The 24,719-nt window shown below is 40.2% G+C and overlaps 3 protein-coding genes across 3 annotated transcripts in view; all 3 read right to left on the reverse strand.

Annotated features, from left to right (window-relative positions):
• Window positions 1-2,378, reverse strand: part of tmcc3 (transmembrane and coiled-coil domain family 3) — an 84,559-nt gene extending 82,181 nt beyond the window's left edge. The window contains exons 1-2 of the mRNA XM_082510613.1: window positions 2,212-2,378; window positions 1,095-1,177 (exon numbers count right to left, since the gene is read on the reverse strand). Coding sequence (XP_082366739.1) covers window positions 1,095-1,160 — 66 coding nt within the window. The 5' untranslated portion in view covers window positions 1,161-1,177; window positions 2,212-2,378. The remainder of the gene's footprint in view (window positions 1-1,094; window positions 1,178-2,211) is intronic.
• Window positions 2,379-3,174: 796 nt separating this feature from the next.
• On the reverse strand, window positions 3,175-7,783 carry ndufa12 (NADH:ubiquinone oxidoreductase subunit A12). Its single transcript, XM_082510619.1, has 4 exons — window positions 7,651-7,783; window positions 7,243-7,328; window positions 3,730-3,817; window positions 3,175-3,429 (listed from the first exon to the last, which is right to left on the reverse strand). Exons 1-4 carry the CDS (start codon window positions 7,737-7,739, stop codon window positions 3,249-3,251), a joined length of 444 nt encoding a protein of 147 aa, XP_082366745.1. The 5' UTR covers window positions 7,740-7,783; the 3' UTR covers window positions 3,175-3,248.
• A 4,879-nt stretch (window positions 7,784-12,662) lies between these two features.
• fgd6 (FYVE, RhoGEF and PH domain containing 6) overlaps window positions 12,663-24,719 on the reverse strand; it is a 39,475-nt gene continuing 27,418 nt past the window's right edge. Inside the window, exons 6-21 of the mRNA XM_082510602.1 lie at window positions 22,084-22,235; window positions 18,960-19,116; window positions 18,650-18,737; window positions 18,121-18,171; window positions 17,972-18,030; window positions 17,815-17,886; window positions 16,895-16,963; window positions 16,726-16,809; window positions 15,304-15,383; window positions 15,119-15,221; window positions 14,888-15,031; window positions 14,699-14,801; window positions 14,341-14,435; window positions 14,127-14,255; window positions 13,898-14,046; window positions 12,663-13,427 (exon numbers count right to left, since the gene is read on the reverse strand). Coding sequence (XP_082366728.1) covers window positions 13,385-13,427; window positions 13,898-14,046; window positions 14,127-14,255; window positions 14,341-14,435; window positions 14,699-14,801; window positions 14,888-15,031; window positions 15,119-15,221; window positions 15,304-15,383; window positions 16,726-16,809; window positions 16,895-16,963; window positions 17,815-17,886; window positions 17,972-18,030; window positions 18,121-18,171; window positions 18,650-18,737; window positions 18,960-19,116; window positions 22,084-22,235 — 1,578 coding nt within the window. The 3' untranslated portion in view covers window positions 12,663-13,384. The remainder of the gene's footprint in view (window positions 13,428-13,897; window positions 14,047-14,126; window positions 14,256-14,340; window positions 14,436-14,698; window positions 14,802-14,887; window positions 15,032-15,118; window positions 15,222-15,303; window positions 15,384-16,725; window positions 16,810-16,894; window positions 16,964-17,814; window positions 17,887-17,971; window positions 18,031-18,120; window positions 18,172-18,649; window positions 18,738-18,959; window positions 19,117-22,083; window positions 22,236-24,719) is intronic.

Consider the following 24,719-nt stretch of genomic DNA (forward strand, 5'->3'; position numbering starts at 1 on the left):
CTCATTCAGCCTCTCCTTCAGGTGCATTTCAGGAACTGCAGCACTTATAAATTATGGCAAAAAGTCTTGATATATTGAAAAACAATAGTAGACCTACAGCATTAACAGACCTGTGCTTTTCCAAAGCAAACACAAATGATGAACAAAGAGAAAAGGGATTGTGATCTCGCTATAGAAAACCAAGAGAGGGGATGCCAGTGACTGACAGGGGATCTCTTCAAGGCTGTGGGGGGAGAAGCTTTGAATTTCTCCTTCATGTGTGCAGTATCATTCGTGGGAAGTGGGCAGAACTGGGACATTTTAAAAGCCAAAGGAGAGGAGAGGTCTATAAAAAAAATCAAAGGCCTGAGGCAATGACTACGACCCACTAAGCTGAGCTAACATTTAGAGAATTAAAGATTTTTTAAAAAGAAAGAGGGTGCTCCTCTAGGAGTCAAACCCCCCTCGTGGAAGAAAGTCGGTTATGAATGATGAAAAAGGAGAGGACGGGGAGGGAGAGAGTGGCAAAAGTGAAGGATGGTAAAGAGACTCGATAAAGAGGAGGCATGAAGCTGTTGACACTTAAGAGTTATGATAGCTGGCAAGACAGGTGGTGAAGAAAAAGGAGGGTGTCTCTGTGTTAGGATGACCGTCTTTAGACTCCCTGGTGCTGTTTTTACCAGTTGCCACTTCAGCGTAGCGCTGCATCAGCAAACACAAAAGCAGAGACGGGATTATCTGCTCCATTTGCAGAAGATGAATCAGACAATAGCTATCAGCTGACGTGAGATGTAGGCAGAACAGATGAGCAACAAATGAACCGTTCACTGAATAGAAATGTAGAAATCAGCCTGAAGAGCGCACTAAAGGCCACTCAAGCCTCTGTGTTATCACATCAAAGCACTTCTGGCTCTTTGTTCTTAATTAATTTGAAGATTTAGATGAAAAGTCGCCTTTCTGAGAGGACTGTTGTTTGCTGAAATGCTGAGTCAAGGGGATATAAAAAGCCCCCTGAGCATGATCTGGTTTGAGAGAGCAATATGGCAACAAAAGGGGAACAACTCCACCTGTTGGCCACTAAACTGTATTACAGATAAATTGAAACGTACACTTACACTGCACGGACCTTCTTCTAAATGTTCCCCTTGAACAAAAAGTGATGAAGCAGTGAACCTCCTCATTTAACAGCTGCAGATTGCTGAAAAAATACAAAAATATATAAAAACAAAGTCTTAACTACTGAACAAGATAATTTAAACATGATCTGCTGGCTTTAAATACTCTCACATAAACACCAGAATTTTAATTCTCTGTCTTTCAGTCATGTTGGAAAAAACATATTTTGCGTATTATTTTTGTGGTTTCCTGGTTATGCCCAACTGGGTGCCCCATTAGAGGAGACCTCAGTTGGGCACCTTCTGCCAGTTGTTTGGCCTGGGAATTTCCAGTATCCCCCTGGAGACACTGGGAATTGTGGCTGACCAGCAGGATGCCTAGAATACAGTCTTTAGCCTACTGCCACCCTAACCTGACTTTGGACAAGTGGAATATAATGAATTGAGGGATGCTTTCACCAGTAGGGGGCTCAGCTCAGATTTTTGCTACTGTTTAATTTATGATTCTGGTAAAAGTTTTGTTTTTTGCCATATACCTCCCCTGGTGAAATACAGGTTTTGTTCAATCCCTGTGCCCCCGTGTGGTACAAATTAGTATTAAACAAAGCTACAGACTGGGACATGATCTCATAGATGTTATTTCTTCTCATTCTGATCATTTTATTTAATTTGTGGAAGGTTTTAAACTACTTTAGAATAAAGGAAATCCCCCCCCCCAAAAAAAGTATATTTTAAAGGGTTTAAAAAACAAACAAACAAACAAAAAAACACAACCGTTGCTGCCACATTTCCTTGTTCAACAGTGAACATTTTTCTTCTTTTCACAGCATAACAAACAGCTGTCAGATCATTATGACATTCTTGGTATTAGAGAAGAAAATGTTTGTTTGTTTTTTAATCTTTTTTTTTGTATAAATATACAAAGAGGTGCGAAAAAACACTGAGTTTTCCAAACTACTTATATTTTTAATAAATGATGCAAACAGACTGTCAAATGCTGCACATCATTTTTGCAAAGTGGACACCAATAAAAAGGTGCAACCTATGTTGGAGTAAAAAGGGATGTGTGTTAATGCTCAGATACTCAGACTGTGTAAATAATAAAAGACAGACGTACCTGTCAGTGTGCAGCCCTGCAGAGAGCTCTGGGCTGGTCTTGACATTCACAGGGAGTGTGGCACTGTGTTACCATCAGTGCGGCTTTTAGTCGGGCACTTGAGAGGATCTCTGCATATCTCAGTGAAGTGCTGCAGGCTGCAATTTTCCTCCAGCTCAGCCTAATCCTGCACTAATCAACAGGCACACACAACAGACGTACAGTGCAACCAGTTTACCAATGCAGTTCTGGTCTTGACTTCCTGTCCAGTGTTTGAGTTTTAGTCTGTTTGGATTTAATTTTTTTTCTCTCTCTCTTTCTGTCACACCTCTGCGAATGAGTTTTTCTGCAATGCAGAGCCAATTTAGTGGAATTACAAAAATATCTGAGCATCCATGAAAAGCTTAAAATAAGCAAAGAGATGTTTCCACCTAATGTGCACTGATAAAAAAAAAAAAAAAGGAAAAATTCAAAGGAAAAGCTGGTAGGAAGCAAAAAGAAACTAAAAAAATCTCTTATTACCAAAATATGCAGAAGAGCATCTGAAACCTTAAAGAAGATGGGCTACAAGCAGAATCGTCATCAGGAAACTAAGGTAACAAATTTGGACAACAGACATTTGAAAAAAAAAAAAAAAAAACATCTTTTCTGATTAGTTTTAATGCTGCTGCAACATAGGGTCAGAATTTTGTGTAAATATTAACGCATGAATCCTGTATTGTACCAACAGTACAGGGCTGGTAGCATGGTGTAGCATGGTGTAGCAGTGTGTGTGGTTTTAAAAGCTTAAAACATCAATAAACTCCAAGGTTCTCCATCTTCTTTGAACAGCATCTAAAATCATTTCTATTTGTAGAAAATCACCAAAGCCATTATACTACATACATGATGTTTTTGATTTAAAAACAATTTAGAGGTGTCTGATGTCCAAGCTTTCAAGAAAAAAAGTGAAAACCCTTTCACGTAAGGACTCACACCACAAACACAGGTATAGAGGTTTTATTTACGACAGGGATACAGGAAAGGAACCATAATTTAAAATGTGGATGATGACGAGCTCACTGAGCTCCGGCTTTGGGGGGGATCCACTCGTGGATCTTCTTGCGGGTGGTAGAATAGGGCACGTACTGCTGTGGGGTGCCGCTCACGTTGAACTGGTGAATCTCAGCCAGGAACTTCTTGGGCTCCGGAGGATGTGTGGTAGGGGGGTTGTCGGTCATGCAGTGCAGCCAGCAATGCCTGAAGAGTGCACAGAGGGAGGCTTAAACAACACCAGCTTTTAAATGATCAAACTCTAAGTCTTAAAAAAATAAAAGATTCCTCTTTCACCATCTCATACTAGTTCTTTCTTTTGCACAAAACATTATTCTTTACAGTAAATACTAAACATAATTTGGATTACTGGAAAATTATATATACACAATTATATATTATGGACACTTTCTAACATTAAAAATGTACATTATTGGTTTTCTACATTTCTTATTGAGCTTTTTAACCGATTCCAGACCCTATTTGAATCCATTATAAAAGCCGCACCATTCAGCTGGCACCATGCTGCCGTCCACCTCCCACAGAGTCCTCTTCCCGTTCATTTCTGTGGTGTAGATCACCCAGCGGTGACGTCCTGATCGCACAAAGACAAAACACAAACTAAGACTAGGGATTTTCTTTGAAGGAGCATTTAAATTCATCCTAAATTACACTTAACCTCCTAACATCCAACAGGTTGCTGGAGACCCATCAAAGACCTGAAGTTTAATTTACTTTGGCTTTACTATATTTTTCCTGTCAAAGGCAGTTGACTTAAACTGAACTCAAATCCTTCCTCTAACCATAGACAGGTCACCATTGACATAATGTCTGTGCTATGGAGCAAGATTAGGGAATCGCCAAGGTCAAATTCAGGTTAAACCCTGAATTTTCAGTGTTGCCAAGATGGTTCACTTCTCTTCCTCTTCATCACCATGGTAACTGATGCAGCAGCCCTAACCTGCTCAATGAGTTTGGACCGATTCTCAGTTCTCTGTAAATCAGCATCACTATTTCTGGAAGATCTCTCGGACATCAGTGCCTCTTACTGAACCAGGCTTGAAGTACACTGGTTCCTAATGCCTGAGGCACGATCTTTACTCCTGCCGGAATTGAAGCTGGGATTTTTTTATTTTATTTTTTAAACACAACAGAGTCCCTCACATCTAACCATTCATTTACTGGAATATACATTAATCTGAGTTGTGATACTGATAAAAACCATAGTCACACAGTCTGCTGGCCAGCATTCCTTCCTGGCATCAAACAAATTTAATCGTCATAAATGTACTGTTTGAGTCATGGGGGCAGCAGTCTAAGAACAGACACACAGACCTTCCTCTCCCCAAGGTGATTCCCAAAGAGCTATCAGCTGAAAGCTTGGCATATCTCACCATGATGTGCAGTGTGTCCTTAAAAGGTTTGAGGAAACTGGACAAGTGCGTGACAAAACAAAAACAAAAAAAAAAGTGGCAGGCCTAAAAACTATCTACACCAGATAAACAGTATCTGAAGGCCATGTTCTTAAGAATTATAAGACATGACAAGAACTGAGAGATGCATCTGGTGCTTCAGCTGATCATCTAAAAACCTCACTGAATCACGGAGACCTCACCAGTAATAGTCTCAGTGGAAAAGTGGTTGTCAAGAAGCCATTCTTAAGGAAGGGCGGGAGAAAAGGCTGGGGTATGCCAAATTACATGAGAACTAGACTGAAAATCAGTGGAACTGATTCTGATGGAATAAGGTCAGGAGAGGAAGACAAACGTGAGCATGTACAACCATCTGTAAAACATGGTAGAGGCTCTGTCATGGTTTGCGGCCATGACCACCATGCAATATCATCTGAAAGAAATCTGACTGACAGGAGCTTCGTGTTCCTGCATGACATTGATCCAAGCACGCTGCCAATGCAGTTAAAGCGTACATGGATAGAAAGACACACAATGGAGCACTATCAGACATGGACTGGCCTCCCTAGAGCTCATACATTAACATTACTGAAGCAGTGTGGGACCATCTAAAGGCAGCAAACATCCAAACAAGAGCTTTGAGTGTCCTTCAAGAAGCTGGAGAGCTATTCCTGAAGACTACTTAAAAACATTACAAGAAATCTCACCTGAGAGAGTTCAGGATGTGTTAAAGAAAAGTGGTGGTCACATTAAACATTAGAATTAGAACTGTATATAAGACAAAGCAGAGAAAGTACATTTACATTAGGGGTGCAACGATACACAAAATTCACGGTTCGGTTCGGTTCGATACTTTGGTGTCACGGTTCGATGTTTTTTCGATACAAAAAAATGTTCATGCCTTTTTAATTTGTCATTTATTAAAATTATAAATATATATTTTAACTCAAAAGTACAGTTTTTAAATTTAACCCTAACCCTTGTGCGTGTTGTTTTTTAGCTCGTCATATTGCAGCCACAGAAATTCTTTTGTCCATGAAACCATAAAGCTGCACTTTCTTTTTGCCTTATAGTCTGATTTGTCATAACTTCTCCGTTTTGTGGTAAGCTTTTCTTTGGCTGTCACTTCTTCACCCTGACCTGTCTTATTTGGCTCAGCAGAACTAAAATATATATATCCTGCTGCTTTTACACACGCACTCACATAAGCTCAGCGATTCTCTGCGCGATCAACCTCTCACATGTTTAAGCTGCGGGAGATTTCACTTGTCATGTTTGCATAGTAAGCTAACGATTAATAAGACTGTCGCTCTCTATACACAGTTCGCACGATTGCAAAGTGAAAGCAAAAAAACAAGCGCAAATTCAAACGCGATTTCAATATGTCACATATTGACAGTGGCTCACCGATGCCAATGACATAATTACCCAGCTCCATTTCCGAAAGAATGCAAAAGCATTGACATATATTTTTCCTTCCTACAATAGCCCTACGGGCAGGGAAGAGATAGATTTTGGTAGCCTGACTGAAAAAAATCGCTATCCCCAGGACGTCGGGCTAGCGATATTGCGAGCTCTGTATCTGATTGAGGAATCACTCATCTTTGGAAAAGAGAGTTTATTACAGAGAAATGTCTCTTTCCAAAATAAAAGCTATACTATCCGCTTCTTCTGGGCTATATTCTCAGCAGCATAAGGAGAATCACGTGCTAACAGCTGTCTAAATGACTCGGCTAAAGTTAGTAGCATGCTTGTTGTTTTTGTCTTTGCACTAGGATGATGTCGGCGTAAATGTGCAGTCATATTCGTTGTGTTCCCACTAGTGCTTTCAGGTTAATCTCGTTGAAATGACCTTAACGCCACAACACGGCAAATCTCCGTTAACGAGCTACCGCCGATCGCCCCGTGCATGGGGCTAGACGGCCAACACTTAACGAGCTAACTGCGCTAACACGCTAGCTCCCACCCATGTAATTGAGCATTGCATGGCACATCCAACATACTGTTTTACTTTAGTCCATGAGCTTACCTTCAGGGTCATACGTCACATGAAAACCAAAATAATTCCAAACGCCAGATCTGAATGAGGGTGGGGGAGCTTAACTTCTGTCTTGCTAGCTTGCCCTGCGCTCTTCCTTCTGACTATGCTGTCTGTGTTGAGCGCTCAGTGGATCTGCGCTCGACAGTGCAGCCTAGGCGGAGTAGTCGAACGCAGATTCACTGAGCGCTCAACACAGACAGCATCTTCAGAAGGAAAGTTGATAAAATAAATTACAAATGTTGTATTGTTCGATACATATGCGAACCGAACCGAAAGCACTGTATCGAACGGTTCAATATCAATACGAATATCGTTGCACCCCTAATTTACATGTATGTTTGCACATGTTGCAATAAATCGCTGCACCTAATTTTCCATTTTCCTAGTAAAATATAAATAAACGTGAAAAGATCACGGCTGGATCAGTAAATCCCAGACTGATTTAGCAAGTTGATACCCACCTTAAACTACCCTGACTGCAAACATTAGGATGAGTGAAACCAGATAACAGAAAGATCTGTAGACGTGAAACAGTTACTATAGCGCTCTGAAATTAATTTGACTCACCGAAGAAGTAATGCTTCTTGTCCTCATAGTATTTATTTCCATATTTATCCACACCGACCAGTGTGCCCGTTTTTATATCATTCACTCTGCCAATAAAATAGGAAGACAGACGTTAGTTTCCCCAAAACTTGCAGGTCATAAACACAACATCATGTAGCATTTACATAACCTTATTTTGAAAACGAATCACCTTTAAAGTCCTAAAGTTTTGATAGTTTTCACACATTTCCTCAAGCCCTTTAATGGACTTTACACCATTTTCTTAATGTCTAGCTAATCAGGAGTCCTTTACAGCATGCTAACATCAGCTAGCTCTCCAAATCCCCGCTTCTCTTCTGCCGCATTTAACCCTTATCTTTCACCTCCAGCGGATAAACACAGACGGCACACACGTCTTATTAAACTCACCTGAACAGCTGGAGCAAAAAACCCCGGACTCCTCCATGACCTCCTATCTGCCCCAAAGCCCTTCGGACAAGGTTTCCATACCCCGCCATCTTAAGACGGAAAGATTACTAAGACGGACCGTTCGGTCGGGGGAAACAAGGCCCAGAACTTCAGTTCCATCTTCTCTCTCTCTCTCTCTCTCTCTCTCTCTCTCTCCCTCTCTCTCTCTCGCTCCGCAGGATTACGTCACATAACTTGGTCTTTAACCTCCTAAGACCCGAACTCTTCCATGGCATGCATTTTTAATTTCTCTTTGATATTTGGGCATATTAGGACCCGATGAATGTAAAAACAAAGAATCACCAGATTTTTTTTTTTTTTACCTGATTTTTGTTTCTAAGAAAAATGAGAGCCACATATGAGGATATTCGTTTTAAATTTCGATAAAACAGAGGCAGTATATTGTTCTCGTAAGTGGACATCAGGCCCTTGTAGAGCAAAATTTAGTATTTTGGTCTAAATAACCCAAAATGTGACATATGTGGACGCCAGGTCCTAGGAGGTTAAGCAAGATCCGATGTCCACTACAAGAGGGAGAGACGATTTGAAAAAAGCTTTACTGATGTTTATATTCTTTCCTTATGGGACGCAGATGTATTAACTTAGAAACCACATTAATTTGAGCACTCGTGCTTTGGTCTTTGTTGAATGTGAATGTGTGTGTACGAATAAGTTGATTTTAACACCATTTTAACACCATCAAACCTAATATTGATCAACTGTTTAATAAATTAACCCGGGCAGAGCACCTTAACCTTATCCAGAAACCCCCGAGAACATAATGACAAGTGCTGAAATTGAGACTTTTCACAGGGAGTTGACAGATAAAATGACTACCTCCAGTCGACTCAAAGATATTTACTCCCTATGATGCTACCGGGAAGAAATCTTTCAGACACGGTAATCTCTAGGTCTCCAGAGCAAACAGATGAGTTACCCTTTTCTTTTGAAGTCGTCTACGTGACTGTTGAAGACTCCATGCAAAAGTGTGGTTACAGAATGATGCTTTGGATCAAACCGTCCAAAGTAAAACGTTTCTCGTGCCATGGAAGACATCCAGGATGTGATTTTAAGAGCACTGACCCCAACAGAGGAAAAAGAAAGTGACAGACTGTGTGAACCACAGTCAAGTCCAGATTCTCCTCCCAAAAATAAAACCGTCTCCTGTGTGAAGTGTACTAGAGCAGGACCAACCTCCAGAACAAAGCCCTGAGCCTGAACCAATCGCTGACACTGGGCCTACAGAAGGTCAAAGTCAGCCATCAACCTCTAAGAACTTACAGGAGGATCCCCCTAAAAGTTTGATATCACTTCTTGCTGCTGAGAGAATTGCCAATGACTGCATTTCTTGGATCATGAAGATCCTCAAGAAATGCATATTCCACACAAAAGGCATTTTGAATTTTTTTTTTATACTTCAAGTCTTTATTTGTTTTTAACATTTCACAACACTAAAACAAACAAAACAACCAACAAACAACAACAGAAAAAAAAACAAAAAAAATATAAAATATAATAATAATAAAAAAAAAAAACCTCAAATCAGTTAACTCAAATCTTTAAGTCATTCCCTTACTGAGTGCCTACACAAACAAACAGTGCAGCAAGCGTACAACATGACTAAAGATAATTGCCCTGACCAAATAAGTTCCAACCATCTCAGCCAAAAACACGTCCCCACGATTTGTCAAAACCCTCCCTATCATCATTAATCCTAGCCAAGAGTTTTTCATACGACACCATTTTCAGCATAGTTTCTTTCCACCTATTATATTCTGGAGGAGACGGTTCCTTCCATACACTGAGAATAACTTGAGCCGCTGCGATCACCCCCACCTTTATAACCACAAAGTCATATTTTGAAACCCCAGGTAATACTGACCGATCCCCTAATAAGCACAGTCTTGGTGACAGGGGTATCATCAAAACAATCCACCTTCCTATTTTGTCCAATACTTTTTGCCAAAAGGGATAAACTTTCCCACATTCCCAAATAGCATGCATAAATGTCCCTGGATCTGATCTACATTTCCAGCATACATTACTGGGACTAATTCCCATTCTATAAAGTTTGGATGGAGTGAAGTACCACCTGTGTATTAATTTATACTGAGTAAATTTACCCCTGGCCTCTCTTATATATTTATCAGAGAATGACAAAATTCTGCGCCAGTCTTCTTTAGAAATTGCACAACCCAGATCCCTCTGCCATATAACCCTCAAGTTTTCACATATCTCTTTTTTTGGATTGTTAAACAGTTTGTAGAAAACCGCCGCCCTATGTGCTGTACTGGACAATTCTAAAAACTCCACCACCATATTCGAGCTTTGAGCAAATTTTCCTTTGGTAACACAATCCCTTATTTGTAAATATTTCCAAAAATTATTTTCTCTTATCAAACCGTATTTTCGGGTTATTTCAGCAAATGACATAAACACTCCCCCTGAGTAAAGATCACTTATCCTGCGTATGCCTTTGACAAGCCATTCCTTCCAGAACACAGTTTTCCGCCCAATCCTTACAGCAATATTGTTCCATAGCGAGGCATAAGGTTGTCTTAGATGAGATGCTCCACACAACTTGTGCACCTCCACCCAGACAGCTTTGGAATACCTGAGCACTGGGTTATCATGAGAGTCTTGTCCATTAGTTGCCGCGCCCTGCGAGAGAACATCCAAAGGTGTGAAGGGGCTCGCTAGTTCCTGTTCGATCTTCATCCAGCTCAGCTCAGAGCCCGATCCTGTCCAGTATTTGGCCAGTCTTGACAATTCAAAAGCTAAATTATACAACTTCACATTTGGGAGGGCCATTCCCCCAATGTCTTTAGAGGCCCACATTTTCTTTATATTCACTCTCGGCTTCTCGTTATTCCACAAAAAATCTTTGATTAACTTCTCAATTTGACCAAATATGTGCAAAGGAATTCGTACAGGTAACATCATGGAAACATAATTGAACTGTGGGACCACCATCATTTTAATCACATTAATTTTACCCCATAGTGTAAGATTCAATTTACCCCATTTATCCAGATTTGTTTTTATCTTTAGGAGGAGAGGTTCCACATTTGAAAGCATAATATCCTCCAAGTCGGGTTTTAATAATATTCCTAAATACTTCATACCTGAAGGTGAGGCATTTTGAATTTTGACGAAATGAAAGCCGTCATCAGATGTCTTACAGATGTGGTTGTAGATAACATCACAAGCACATAATATCTGAGTGCTCTTAAGAAAAACATGCACCATCATGCATTATCAAGAAAATGAGTGAAGCCCTCATCGAGGAGTTTGGCTCTCCAGATGAGCTTTTGCATACAAACACATTCTGATTTTTTGTTGTTCTTTATTGTGTTGTCAAGTATGGAATTTGTGCATTCTGGTCATCAGTACTGGTTTTGTATTAGAGCAGAATTTAAAGTAGTATTGGATAAAAGTGGTTGGGTGCAAGATGAACACAATTCATGAAACCATGAAATGTTGCTATTACAGCCAGTAAATGAATATCTGTGGTGAGTTTTAACAGTTTTCAGGGATTTAAGCACATTTCTGCACATAGAATGATCCAAAATGAAAAGTCTAAAGCAAAAAGCCTGAGTAAGATGGACATTCTCATCACGGTCTCCTAGTCCTCCTTTTTTCTTTCCCTCTCCTCCTTACTGCTCTTTCCTGAGCTCTTCTCCTGGGTCCTCACCCTCCAACTCCAAGGACCTGGAGGTTAATGAAGAACGTCAGTTGATGCCGGATCATTGAAATAACTGCATTTGTGAAGCTGCCTCTCTTTGCTTGTATGTTTGCTTTGTTTTACTCTGTTTAACTTACCCCTATTCTCTTCTGTGTAGAAGCCTAAAAGAAATCTGACAGAGAATTGTGAATCTAGACAAATTCACTAACTGGAAACCTTCTGCCTCAAGCATTGTGAAACACTTTGTTGTAAATAAACCTGCCACTTCAGAGAAGATCAGTTTTCATGAAATTGAAGAAAATCAGGTTTTTAAGCACCTATGTAAGATTTGTAATTTAAGAAAAATCTTGGGCCTTAAAATAGATGCATGACTGAATGTCAGAGCAGAACGTTCTCAGGACCTCCCTGGTATGTTGCAGGTCTAACTTAGACAGGCAGCCATTCACCTTTACATTCACACAATTTATAAATCACTATTTAACTTAAGATGCATGTCTTTGGACTGTGGAAGGAAGGCAGAGGACCCAAAGAACCTAACCAGTAGGTGGATTCAGACTCTTCTTGCTGTGAGGTGACAGCGCTAATGACTGTGGCACCAAATAGCCACTGCTTTTAATCACAGAAATGAAGACAAGAGGATACGTTTTATATTCATATATATTTTATTAAAAACTGTTTCCTGACAGTTTAGAAATGCTGTTTATAAGAGACTCTAACGCGTATAGAGTGGATGTTTACAAATGTTATTGTATAAGCTCTGATGACACTCTCCCCCCTTTTTATTACTTTACTAAAAAAAAAAGTTTCTGTTTCTGGGTTTGTTCAAATGTGACATCAACACACAGACTGTGTGCAACAAACAAACAGACTGCAACAAAATGCAGTTTTTTTAAACATGTTGAAAGGCTGAGAACCCTAGCAGGACGCGGGACAGTGCGCCATGCATGTCCTACGCTGCAAGGAATTTCAATCTGTGCTGCTGCAGTCTATCTCAAACAGGAGGATATAGAAGGCACAAAGTCTGCTAAATGCAAGAATGAATATTTCCTTAGAAATATATAGTTCATGTGTATTGCCTACAGTGTTTTCTCATTAAAAAAAGCCCCATGTATTAAAAATAAAATTATTTTGAAGGGTATGAAGGTCTCTGATAACAAACCCTGACTCCCAAAATTAAATGCAGCCTGCGCTTTTTAAACAATAAATCTTCCTATTTTATAAATATTAGCTCTCGGCTTTAAAAAACAACAATAACAACAACAGCAAAAAAACCAAAAAAAAAACAAACAAGGTCAGCGTTGTTCTTTAATGTACACAGTTTTACCCTTTGACCACTTCCTATGTGGCTCAACAGGCCAAAAAAACCTATATACAATAATCTTCATGACACTTCCAGTTGTCTCCAGGATGTTTGTTATTAAAGAATCTCTTGACCAGAGAGATGCATTTAAAGAGCAGAATGTCCACTTCCTGTTTCTGTTAAAGCCTGATTTTCACATTAAAAGCCCATGCTGTTACATATATGAACTCTCCTCAGACATTAGTGCCAATCACACATGATTGGTATTTTATGTTATTTGTGTGCAGCCAGTATGAAGTTTGTTTCACACGGATTCCTTCGCCCAACAGCGTTTGAAAAATCATCCCCAGACTTCCGACTTCCAAGGATTTCCGAGGGACTTTAAAAAGCCCAGTCAACTGTTTGGTCTCACTTCCACACACGTGCTTCTGGACTTGACCTTTGACCCGCAGCTGCTACTCGCTTTTTGCACCGCTGAGCATCAGAAGCTGAAAATAAGTTCAGAAAAACCAGTTCTTGGAGAGCTAAAGGAGTCTGGCTTCCAAGCAGAGTTTGTGACGCTCTGCAGCAGGCTTCAGTTTAAGGTAGACAGTCCACCTGGAGTCCTTCCTGAGCTGGTGACCTCTGACCTGTGATCAATCAGGGGTCGTAAGTTGTCTTTCAACTGGCTCCGGGGCTGTCACACAACTTCACTACTGAAAAAAGGGGGATTACTGCTCGAGAATCATTGCCTCCTGGAAGGCTTCGATCCATCTGAAAGTAAGAATGCCAAAAACAGAAAATAAGCTGAATTACTATTGAGTTTTAATGCACTCGGATCAACTTTTTGATCTTATTCACAGCAAGATCTGTTTAAGCAATAGTTATTTATGTTATTTTCTGACATCAAAATGTAGGAAAAGAAACCGCCTAACCCACATAGTGATGTGGATGTTTACCTAAGTGTCACTTTCTAAAGTGAAACTGAAATTGTGATATATCCCATAATACTGAAGCTATACTGAACAGAGACTAGATTTCAGCTTCAGATTAGGACAAACGGAGTGTTTTAAAATGTGTTTGTTAGCTGTGAAAATGCAACATGAAATCAGCTCATTGCCTGCTCTCTGGATATTAACAGTATTAACAACCACACTGGAATCAAACACCTGTTTCATGTAGTTACCACAAATGCAAACAAAAATCTCTAATATTACCACATTACTGGACTGTTTGTCAGATACCTCTGTGCCGTGGGGATGTCGTCAGCTTTGAAGATGTAGAACAGTGTGTTTTTGTGATACAGCTTGAACTGCAGCTTCTGAGCGGGTCCGTTCTTCTCCTCTCTCAGGAAGAAACCCAGCAAAGGTTGGCTCTCCAACGCTGCCACATCCTACACGGAAAAAATACGCGTTCAAAGTCTGCAAAAATGCACAGCTTACAGAAAAACATGAGATCACTTAGCTACAGTACCTCGCTGGCAGCGTAGGTGTACAGGACTTTATTCTTAATGACAAACCACAGCCTCTTCCACTGCTTCTTGTTGCCTTTTGACCTGTTTAGGTAGCCACTCATGGAGGAATTCTCAGTGTTGGCAGACACCTGGTAAACATGCAAAAAATGAATCCTTGCAATGCCAAAGATGCAAAATAACATCACACATTTGACATAAATTTAGCCTGTTTACCTCTTTCAGTGCAGCAGGAATCTTCTTCTGTTTCCTGGTGAAGGAGAAAGCTCCAGATTTGATGGGAGAAATTGATGTTGAAGCACAGCGGTCACCTAAAATATGATAACATGTTACTAAATAGGACAGAAGACAGGAGTTATACCAAAAAGTAAATAACCTACAGTATAGGAAATTTAGTTTTATCCTTAATTGATTAAGACTTCAGGCTGTGAAAATGTCCATAAGTGTACGTATCAAATTATAAAATCATCAGATCTCAGTTCTTTGGCGCTTTTTGCCTTTTCACATCCTTCCAAACACTTAAACTGAGACATCCTGCTGCTGGTTATCCAGCGCAACCTTCCTCTGTACTCACTGTTCTCCTGTAGCTTTGCAAAGCAGTGATCACACACACGAGCTGGTTGGTTCTTTAAGTACTCCAGGTAGTATTTGTTGGCAGAGCACGCCTGACACACCACCTGTTGGACGCACACAGAGCCGCCATGAGAAAAGGGTCATGTAATAGAAAATGTGACGGAGTGGCCGTTGTTATAGCGATACAGACCTTTCCACAGGCGCGACAATGGTGCCTCCTCCAAGTGAGGGTGAACTCGCAGGTGCAGATCATACACATGGTGGCCCTCAGGTCTGGGATCCAGATGGGAGCCTTTGAGCCTAACGGGGCACCGCTATCAACGACCCCCTCCGACTGCGGCGAGAGAGGCTTCGGGTTAATATGGATGCACACCAGGTGAAGTTATCACACTGTCCACCCACATAGACGTCACGTTCTTACCTCCTCCTGACTTCGGCTCGATATGAAGGTGATTTTCTTCTTCGTGTAGTCGTCTATGGCCTTGGCGATGGCCTCCAGCCACTCGTCTCTCTCGGTAGCTGAGCTGTGAACACAAGCAGCACTCGTGAGTTTACAGCTCACGATGGGTGCACAAAATCTGATGCAGTACTCGCCCGAGTGCTTACCTCGCTGACAGGATGAAAGAGCGTTCAACGCTCTCGATGTTCAGCTCGTTCTGATAGGCCTCCTGGCTGGGCTTACTCACCTGCAAAAATTCAAAAGCAAGTAAACTGAAGCTGCTGCTGCACACACAACAGGCAGTATTTCAGTGTAGATGCAACACGAGTAAATGTGTAGTAGAGGGTTTAAAAGAAAACCCCCAGCAGATCCCCCGACTGCAGCTTTTAGGACTACAATTTTTTTCAGTTTTGTTGCTGAAACGACACTTTCATAAACTTTATATAATCGTTTATTGAAGATTTTACTCAGACTTTGACTTTTTTAAAAAATCAGACTCAGATTTTGCTCAGGCTGTTGTTAGCTCATGAACACTGAAGGGAGAGCTCCATGGAATGGGTTTCAATGGCCGAGCGGCCTCATTCAAGCCATACGTCACCAAGAATAATGCAAAGAGTCAGATGCAGTGGTGTAAAGCACACCGCCACTGGATTCTAGAGCAGTGGAGACGTGTGCTCGGGAGTGATAAATGATCTGATGGATGAGTCTTGGCAGTCGGCAGGAGAACGATACTTTTCTGACTGCATTTTGCCAAGTGTTAAGTTTGGTGGATGGGGGATTATGATGTGGGGTTGTTTTTTAGGAGTTTGGCTCGGCCCCTTAGTTCCAGTGAAAGGAACTCGTAATGCATCAGCATACCAATCCAATCCAATCCAACTTTATTTACAAAGCACTTTGAAGCCAACACAGGACCAAAGTGCTTACAGCAAGTTAGTTAAGAACAATAGATAAAACGAAACGGCAAAAACTAAAAACGAATAAAATAAAAATCAAATAATAATTCATAATTAAAATGAATACCAAGACATTTCTTGCTCCCAACTTTGTGGGAACAGTTTGGGGATGGCCCCTTCCTGCTCCAACATGACTGCGCACCCTTGCACAAAGCAGATCCATAAAGACATGGATGAGTGAGTTTGGTGTAGAAGTAGTTGACTGGCTTGCACAGAGACCGTTCCTAAACCCAACAGAACACCTTTGGGATGAAATAGAACGGATAATGCGAGCCAAACTTTCTCATCCAACATCAACGTCTGATCTCAGAACTCACAAACACTCCGAAAGCTTCTGAAAAACCTTCCCAGAAGAGTTGAAGCTGTTATAGACGCATCATATTACATCCTATTGCAAGTGCCTTGAATAAAAAGCAAAGACCTTATATTTCAGTTGTGGCAAATTCAAAACCTGCAAGTCCCACCACACCTCTTACGCTCAACTGGCCCGCACATCACTTCCAGTTCACAATAACGTTTGATTGGCCTAGGTGTAAACAGGTTTTCAGCTGGTCTTGGATCTGCTGGTGGATCTCTAAGTAATAAAGTCAGCAATAAGAAAGTTAAGAAAGACAAGAAACCACCACCGTCTCTAACCTTCATCCCAGCCAGAGAAAGGACACTGTTGAGTTTATACTGGGCAGACTGGACTGGAGTGGTGTACATGAGCGCATCATTAAACTGAAAAAACAATCAGAAACAATAAAATGAGGCAGGCAGTGTGAGTGTAATGGTGAAGATTGTGTTGAATTCACTGGTTGCTCACCAGGAAGAACATTCGTGGCTGCATGACTTTTCTGGACAGCTTCATCAGCGTGCCCTCCTTCAGAAACACCTGCAAACACGGATACATTATAAGGTTACACCGTGCAAATAATCCACAGCGGTGTAATTATCTCTGCACACTTACAGCATTTATGACAACCTAACCATAGTTTACTCTCACTGAGAACATGCAGTGTAATAGTCAAGCATACATGATTTCAGCTGCAAGTTAGCGTGGAGACATGATGCTCTAATTTTTACGGAAGAGGATTAGGGGTGGGCACATCTTTTTTTTTCTTCTTTCCCAGAATTCTGAGAAAAGTCAGAATTCTAAGAAAAAAGTCAGAATTTTGAGAAAAAAGTCAGAATTTTGAGATTAATGTCAGAATTTTGAGAAAAAAGTCAGAATTCTGAGAAAAAAAGTCAGAATTTTGAGAAAAAAGTCAGAATTTTGAGAAAAAAGTCAGAATTCTGAGAAAAAAAGTCAGAATTTTGAGAAAAAAGTCAGAATTCTGAGAAAAAAAGTCAGAATTTTGAGAAAAAAGTCAGAATTTTGAGATTAATGTCAGAATTCTGAGGGGGGGGAAATCTGAATTCTGAATTAAATTTCAAAATTCTGAAAAACAAGAGTCAGAATTCTAAGAAAAAAGTCAGAATTCTGAATTTAAGGTCAGATTTCTGAGATTAAATAAAGAATTTGGACTTTTTTCTCAAAATTCAGACTTTAATCTCAGAATTCTAGAAAAGAAAAAAAAAATGTGCCCACTTTTTTTTTCCCAGTGGCCCTAATCCTCCATAAATTTTGCTTACCGCATGCTGCTTGTGTTACTTATTTGTGTTGCTGTTGCTTAAACAATCTCCCACTGTCAGACCACTCTGTTAAGGCTGTTGGCAAAAAAAATAACATTTTGAGTGACATACCCTGCCTGGCTGAACGATCTCATGGTGCCCAGTGAGGCTGTACTGAATCTGCATCAGCTTCTGAAAGTTATCCTGCAAAAACAAACCACCAAACACCTCAAGTGGCTTTCCATCACTGCAAAAACGTTGAAAGGCTTTAAAGGGAATCAGGTGTTACCCCTTGCTTCATGATGTCATTCGCATGGTTGGCCACCTCCTTCACGATACTGAGGGCGGCTGCATGGACAGCAAAGATAAAGCATCAGTGTTAAAGTGCCCAGCATAAAGGTGGAAACAGGAAGCAGTGAGGGATGTCCTTTATCTAACCTTGTGTGTCTTTGTAATCTTCAGAGTCCTCTGGAAGGTTCTTCAGGTAATCTAGGGAATAAAAACAGCGGGTCAGATTACAGACCTTCAGCTCATCAAGGATATACAACCATAGCTTTATTTTGTTGTGAAGAACTTTTCTTCTTCTTTTTTCTAGACTCTGGCGTCATTTTGGGTTTAGTTTAGACTTAAAGTCCCAGAACATCCATAAAAGAAAAGAAGTTTTGTACTTTTTGTCTGAAACATTTTTTTTCCCTCTTTGATATCAGAAGCCTCAGCTCAGTGTGCTGACAGCTTCTTATTTTCCTCAAAGTAATAAAGTAAATAATTGTAACTTTGTTCTGCAGAAAACAGGCTCTCCTTCGATCATCGTATTTGTCCACTGGGTGGCAGTGCACTCCCAAAACACCAGGACAGTTAAAACTTGACTTTACTCCAGCTTTCGTTCTCGTGCCGCCAATAAAAAGATTCAATAAAGTTTTGACCTGCAGCGTGTTGGAGCAGTGAATACACCTCTCTGAGTTTGTACCTGTGAGCAACAGCTGGTACTGAGGGATCCTCTGCACTGGTTTCAGCAGGTAGTGTTTCAGAGCCAAGCTGGCACACCTTGGGCTCATCTGAGACAAAACAAGAGCAGAGTCACTCTAAATGCTGCTGCAAAACCCAAACAGATGCACAGACACAGCAAATCCCAATTATCCCACAGATATGAGAGGTTTCAGATATTATCTAAAGACCTTTATTATTATGGCTATGATGGTGCAGAGGCTTCTGATATTTCTTTTTTTCATTTAAATTCTTCACTGAAGTCCTGGCTGGAAAAAAGTTTGGATCTCTACCTCAAACTCTCGGACAACGGCTGCAAACGCGGGGTTCTTCCTGCACTGCTCGTCCAGCAGAGCCACGTTGTTGTCAAACTGGCGGATGTAGGTGGAGTACATCTTCAGGTAAGGACCTTTCTGTACGAAAATGTCCGACAGCCTCTGATGGTCGCTCCTGTAACCAGGTGGACATAAAGTTTCCTGAAGTCAATGAAACAGCTCTGATATATTAAAGCAGAAAAAAGAACTTCATCATGGGGAAAAACATCCAACTACAGAGAAGCAATCGTGTTGCATTTAATTTAATGTGTCCAAGTACTTCACTCTCATGTTTAACAGTTTTTATGACACATGAATTGTGATAAATATAAAAAACTGTAACTCTAAATAAGCAACTAAAAGTCAGGATGTGTCAGCACTGTGGTTACTAGTCTAACTTGCCTGGAAGTTCAGTGTTAAATTCCTGGAATATTCATATTATAACAGTTTAATTCAATTTTGGCCATTCTGGTTATCTTTCCTACATGTTCAGAGCGCTGTCTTAAGATGTAGAAACACAAAGATACAACAGAAACCTTCAGGACTTAATCTAACGTCTGAATTTTAACCATACAGAGTGCAGCTGCTGGACCAAAACTAGGAAAGTAAAGTATCACGTGTCATTATGAGTATTTCTGCACTATATTTATTTTAGGATAAGTTTTAAAATGCTCATATTTTGAGTCTATAGCTGTTGTCAAACAGGCACAGCAGCCCTGAACGTTTCTCAGTGGATGTTTCCGGAGCGAGCTGCATGTGAGAAGGCCAGTGTCTGACTCAGCAGGACTGGACATTAAACAGTCTCATTGCGCCCCAGAACAAAGAGTGTGTGAGGCAACACTGCCTAATCCAGTGTGCTGACTTTAGTGTGTCTAAAGAACGCTTTCCTTTTGTGAGAAAGGGCAGCTGTTGACAATAACCTTACTTAATTCTTCAAAGATTGTCCCAACTTCATGTGTAAAAAGATCAGAGAGGATCAGCTCTTTGCTGTTAGGGTGACTCAGCTCTGACTCAACAAATCACCTCTAAAAACTCCTGTCAAGTCACCCTTTACTTTATGATACATTATGAACATATAATAAGATGAATCTCACTGGGGTTTTTTTTTAAAGTAATAGTTCTGATGAGAAATGTATTTATTGGTCCTTTATCTGACACAGTTCCACATATAAAGTTTCAAATTGACCTCCAATAAACTTTATTGAGCATCTAAATCATAATGATGATTCAGTATGCTGGGAGTAGCTACTGGTCTCGAGATATAAGACTAGAGAGTCGAGGAAGTATTGCTTACAAACTCCACAGGACTTTAAACAACATTCTCAAAACGAGGGACTGGTGTTTCACTTCAGTTTATGGTATAATAATAAAGTGAAACTATGACAAAAAATAAAGGATCAATGAGCATGTTCTCCTCTGAGCTCATCGTTTTTTTCCCATTACTGTTATAAAGGCTTTTTTGATATAACTTATTTTAATACTGTATTAATGCAGTAGGTGTCTGATTAGGGCATAACTTTGCTTCTTTACCAACTAATAAAGAGCACGTTGTTTTTGTTTTTTTCTTAGTTTCGTCTAATTTGATTTAAAATAAGGCTTGTTATGCCTTTGTAGTTTACAATAAAATAAAGAAGGAGCACAGGCTGTATACAAAAGATGGGCATTGCTAATCTGCATTCTTTCTAATGGCCACCAGGTGGCGACTCCTGTGGTAGTATTTATGATTATGATCTGTGGGCTCAATCGCTAAAGGTTCTTACTGACTAAAACATAATCACTTTTTTATGACCCACTCGAGTAAAAAAAAGGACAATAAAGTAACGTGTGCTCTCATGAGCCAATGAGAGTGCAGCGTTCTTTGGCTTCTCAGATGCAGATGCGTCAGATGCACTCATGACATCAGGTTTCAGAAAGCTAAAGGGATGACGACTAAATAAAGCTCGAGACAAACTAAAGCTTTATTTCAACTTTTGTGTTGAATCTAGTAAAGCCCACCACTTAGCTGATGCAAGTGTACAACACCGTTACTTTTTATGATGCCATTGACTCTTGCTTGTGATGTCCCTGCTGTGATGGCATGCCACACATGGTAAGCTCCACACCTCACCACCCGCTGTTCACTTTAGTTTAATTTACAGTCACTACTTTAAAATATTCTACTTATTGTTCAATATTGTTTCTTTATTAAATGTATTCATTTTTCCATCACACCTTCCAATGTTTATATGGCGTGCACACATATTAACCTTGCAAGGTCAAAGTTCTGTTTTATGTTATATTAATACATCTTTCTTTGTTTGAGTTACCTGGGGGTTGGTGTCTCCTCCTGTCTGGCAAAAGGTGTGGCAAAGGGCTGGGAGACCTGAAGTACTACTGACAGCCTAATTGGATTGCACCACATGCTTCATTGCCTGGGGGGTGTTTCATGTTTGTTTAAATGTTTTGTATTAGTTGGTTATATGGCAGCCATCTTGTTTTCCCCCGTGTGTCATTTGGTTTAGCTAAACCAGTATTTAAGTCCCCCTGTGTGTCATTTCAGCAGGTCAGTTTGTCATATGTTTGTTTGAGGTTTTGTTAATTATTATCTTGAGTTTAGTCTATTGAGTTGACCGCTTTTATTGGTCTGCCTGTTTAAGTTTTGGCTTTGTTAAATATGTTTTCATATTTTTGGGTCAATAAAACCCTTTTTTTTTAAAAATTAAAACCACCTGTGTCCTTTATGCTTTACTGCTTGGTCCCTGACACCTGCGTTGGTGTGCAATTTAGCACACCAAAACATTTGATTTGAAAAATGATGCCAGAAGAAGATGAAGAAGAAGAAGAAGTAGCAGGAAATGAAATGGAGATAACTACAGCTCTGAACAGGCCAATCACAGTCACTGTGGACTGCATTAATGTGACATGTAGTTACAGTTACATTTAGGGAAGTGTATGTCAGGATGGATTTGTGGATATAATGTAACTGCTGCTTTCATCTTCCATCTTTTCCATCTCTATAAAAGGAACCTTATGTTCCACTTTTAAAGCCTTATAAGGTGTAGTTCAGTACAAAGATGCTTTTTGTGCTGTGATAGTGAGAAAGAAAACTGTGTGTTTGTGTTACCAGTGTGCCACTCTCTCCTCCAGCTCTCTCAGCAGGTCTTTGTTGAGCTGGTACAGCTGAGGCAGGTAGTACAGGATCTGACAGAGGATCCGCTCATCTACCACCGGCTTCCCATTCTGACGGGTTGCCTTGGCAACGGCATCCCGAAAATCCTGGAGAGAAACGCATGGGTTAATTCTTCTAACAAAACTTTGCACACACACAGACACAGCTGGGCAGTCTGGAAGTGACACATGACGACAAACTTTACTACAACTGATCAGGAGCACCTCATAAACGGCCCGCTCCTCCACCCTCCCCGTCCACACCTCTGCACATATTTTATGACACACACACATCCACCCCCACCCACACACATGGAGCTGAATCAGCACTTTGACTTTGTCCAGCATGCCAACACACACATCCACCTGGAAGGAAGTAGGGAGGTGACAAGGAATCCCGACGTTCTGGATAACTCGCGCTCTCTCACTCACAAATATATCCACTGCTTGGCATTACAGACGATAAGCACAGTTTGTACAACAATTAGCAAAACACAATATTACAATCGTAGCTGTCATGTGTTTGTTTAGCTCGTGGCCCATTTATCTTATTGCCTTTGTAAAACCAGATATCCCTCTTTATCTGGGACTGAATGGCATTTTCATTCCTTGTCCCACACCTCAACTCCTTATTTGGGAAAGCGCTTTTTTTAAAGTCTCATTTTTACCCAAAATATATAAAGGGAAGGCTTTTTATTCTAGACAGAATTTTGCTGAAAAAAATCATAAGCTCTTCATATTTTGTTGAATATAACAAAAACAACCACAAAGAAATGAAGCAGCAGTATATTCTGAGAAATATGTCTGTTTAGCGGCACCACAGCGTCACCTTTGAGAGAAATACATTATGACTGTCCAGATGCCCGGAAAGATAAACTCACCACGCAACACACAATAAAATATAATCTCAGAACAAATATAACGCACACGTATTTGCTGTTATTTGCCACAACTACAGATAAACAAAATGTTCACCACCTCAAACATGGATTTATTTGTTAGATATTTATGTATTAAGCTTCTATTTGTATTACATTTATATCTTGTGCTGTTTTGTTTGGTGTTTTTACCTTAATGGGTCATTTTGTTCTGCCATATTGTATTGATTTTATTGCGCTATTCTGCTTTATTTATGTTGTGTTTAATGTGACAAATAAAGCTTATCTTAGCTCCATCCATCTATTTTATTCTGCTTATCCAATTCACGTTTGCATGGAGGGTAGAGCCCATCTCACCTGTCACAGGGCAAAAGGTCAATTATAGTCTATTTAGCATCACCAACGAACCTGACCTCATCTGTGCTTTTGGACTCTGGCAGGAAGCCAGAGCACCCGGAGAGAACTCCTTGCTGTGAGGCAACAGTGCTAACCACTTAACCACCGTGCCGCCCCCTATCTTAGCTCATCTTAACTAATTAGCATGTGTACCCAGAATGGACATTGTGTGGATATACAGCCAATTTACAACCAAATAATCACATGAAAATTAATTAGTGGCTCTAATCTCTATCGTAGCCTCTCCTTTCACTCTTCAACTAAACTCAGATGTGAAGGGACAGTTTTCTTTTAAAAGCCATGACTGGCTGACCAGATGTATCCCAGAAAACAACAGCCGTGAGACTTTAGTGCTTCCATGCATTCATTTTGAAACTTTTAATAAGTGATCCCTTCATTTTGGTGTTTAGGTGATAATTAAGGAGAGCAGAATCTAACATTAAATCAACCATGACCCCTAAATCCCTAAAAATATGAGCGCGGTATTTCATTACAGGACAATATAAAGCGCATCAAACATTCAGGCCTGTAACATTTCTTTAGTTGGCCTGCTCTCGCCAACACTCCAACACAAAATATTGTCAGGGATGACTCAGTTGACTTGAACGTCACTTTGTGCCCACACGTCTGTAAAGCAGCACCTCTGTGGGCTTTGACCCACTGAACTCTCAGATGAGCATTCATCTTTTCTAATGAAGGTTTTTGCACTGAAGCCCTGCTAGAACCTCCTTTCTTTGACTGTTTTATGCCGAAACAGCCTGATCACATGACCTCACTGATATTCCAAGTCAACGTTTTAAAAGGTGTAACTTTCCTTTTAACTTTACGCCCATCAACCACACTCTTCCAGCCTTTTAGGACCCCTAAAACAATTCATCCTTCTTTCCCACTGTCCTTCCTCAGGTGAAGGATAATGCTCTGATCACCGTTTTCATTTACTGTTCCAGCAGTTTGGTAGAAACTCTAAACTCTAAAATCTAAAACATTAAAAAAATAAAACAAAACATGAATGTGCAGCTCTTTTGACACAATAACATAATTAACAGAATCAATCTTTCAGCACATCTCAAAGCATGGCTGGATGTTAAATGCTTCATTGTTCTGTGTCTCTTTCTGGAAGTTTCTGCATCTGCTGTTTCTCAACACATTATTCAGATTTTCCTTTTAATTTGTCTCATCTGTTATTCAAAAAAGGATTTGCATATGATCTCCATTATGTTACTCGCTAATGTTTTACCTAATGTACAGATTAGACAGATAATGAACCTCTCTGAACCTAACTCAAAAAGCTAGATAGAGTTGAAACACTTAAACTAAA

The sequence above is a fragment of the Aulonocara stuartgranti genome (assembly GCF_965226115.1).
Source record: "Aulonocara stuartgranti genome assembly, chromosome: 17".
Classification (NCBI taxonomy): domain Eukaryota; kingdom Metazoa; phylum Chordata; class Actinopteri; order Cichliformes; family Cichlidae; genus Aulonocara; species Aulonocara stuartgranti.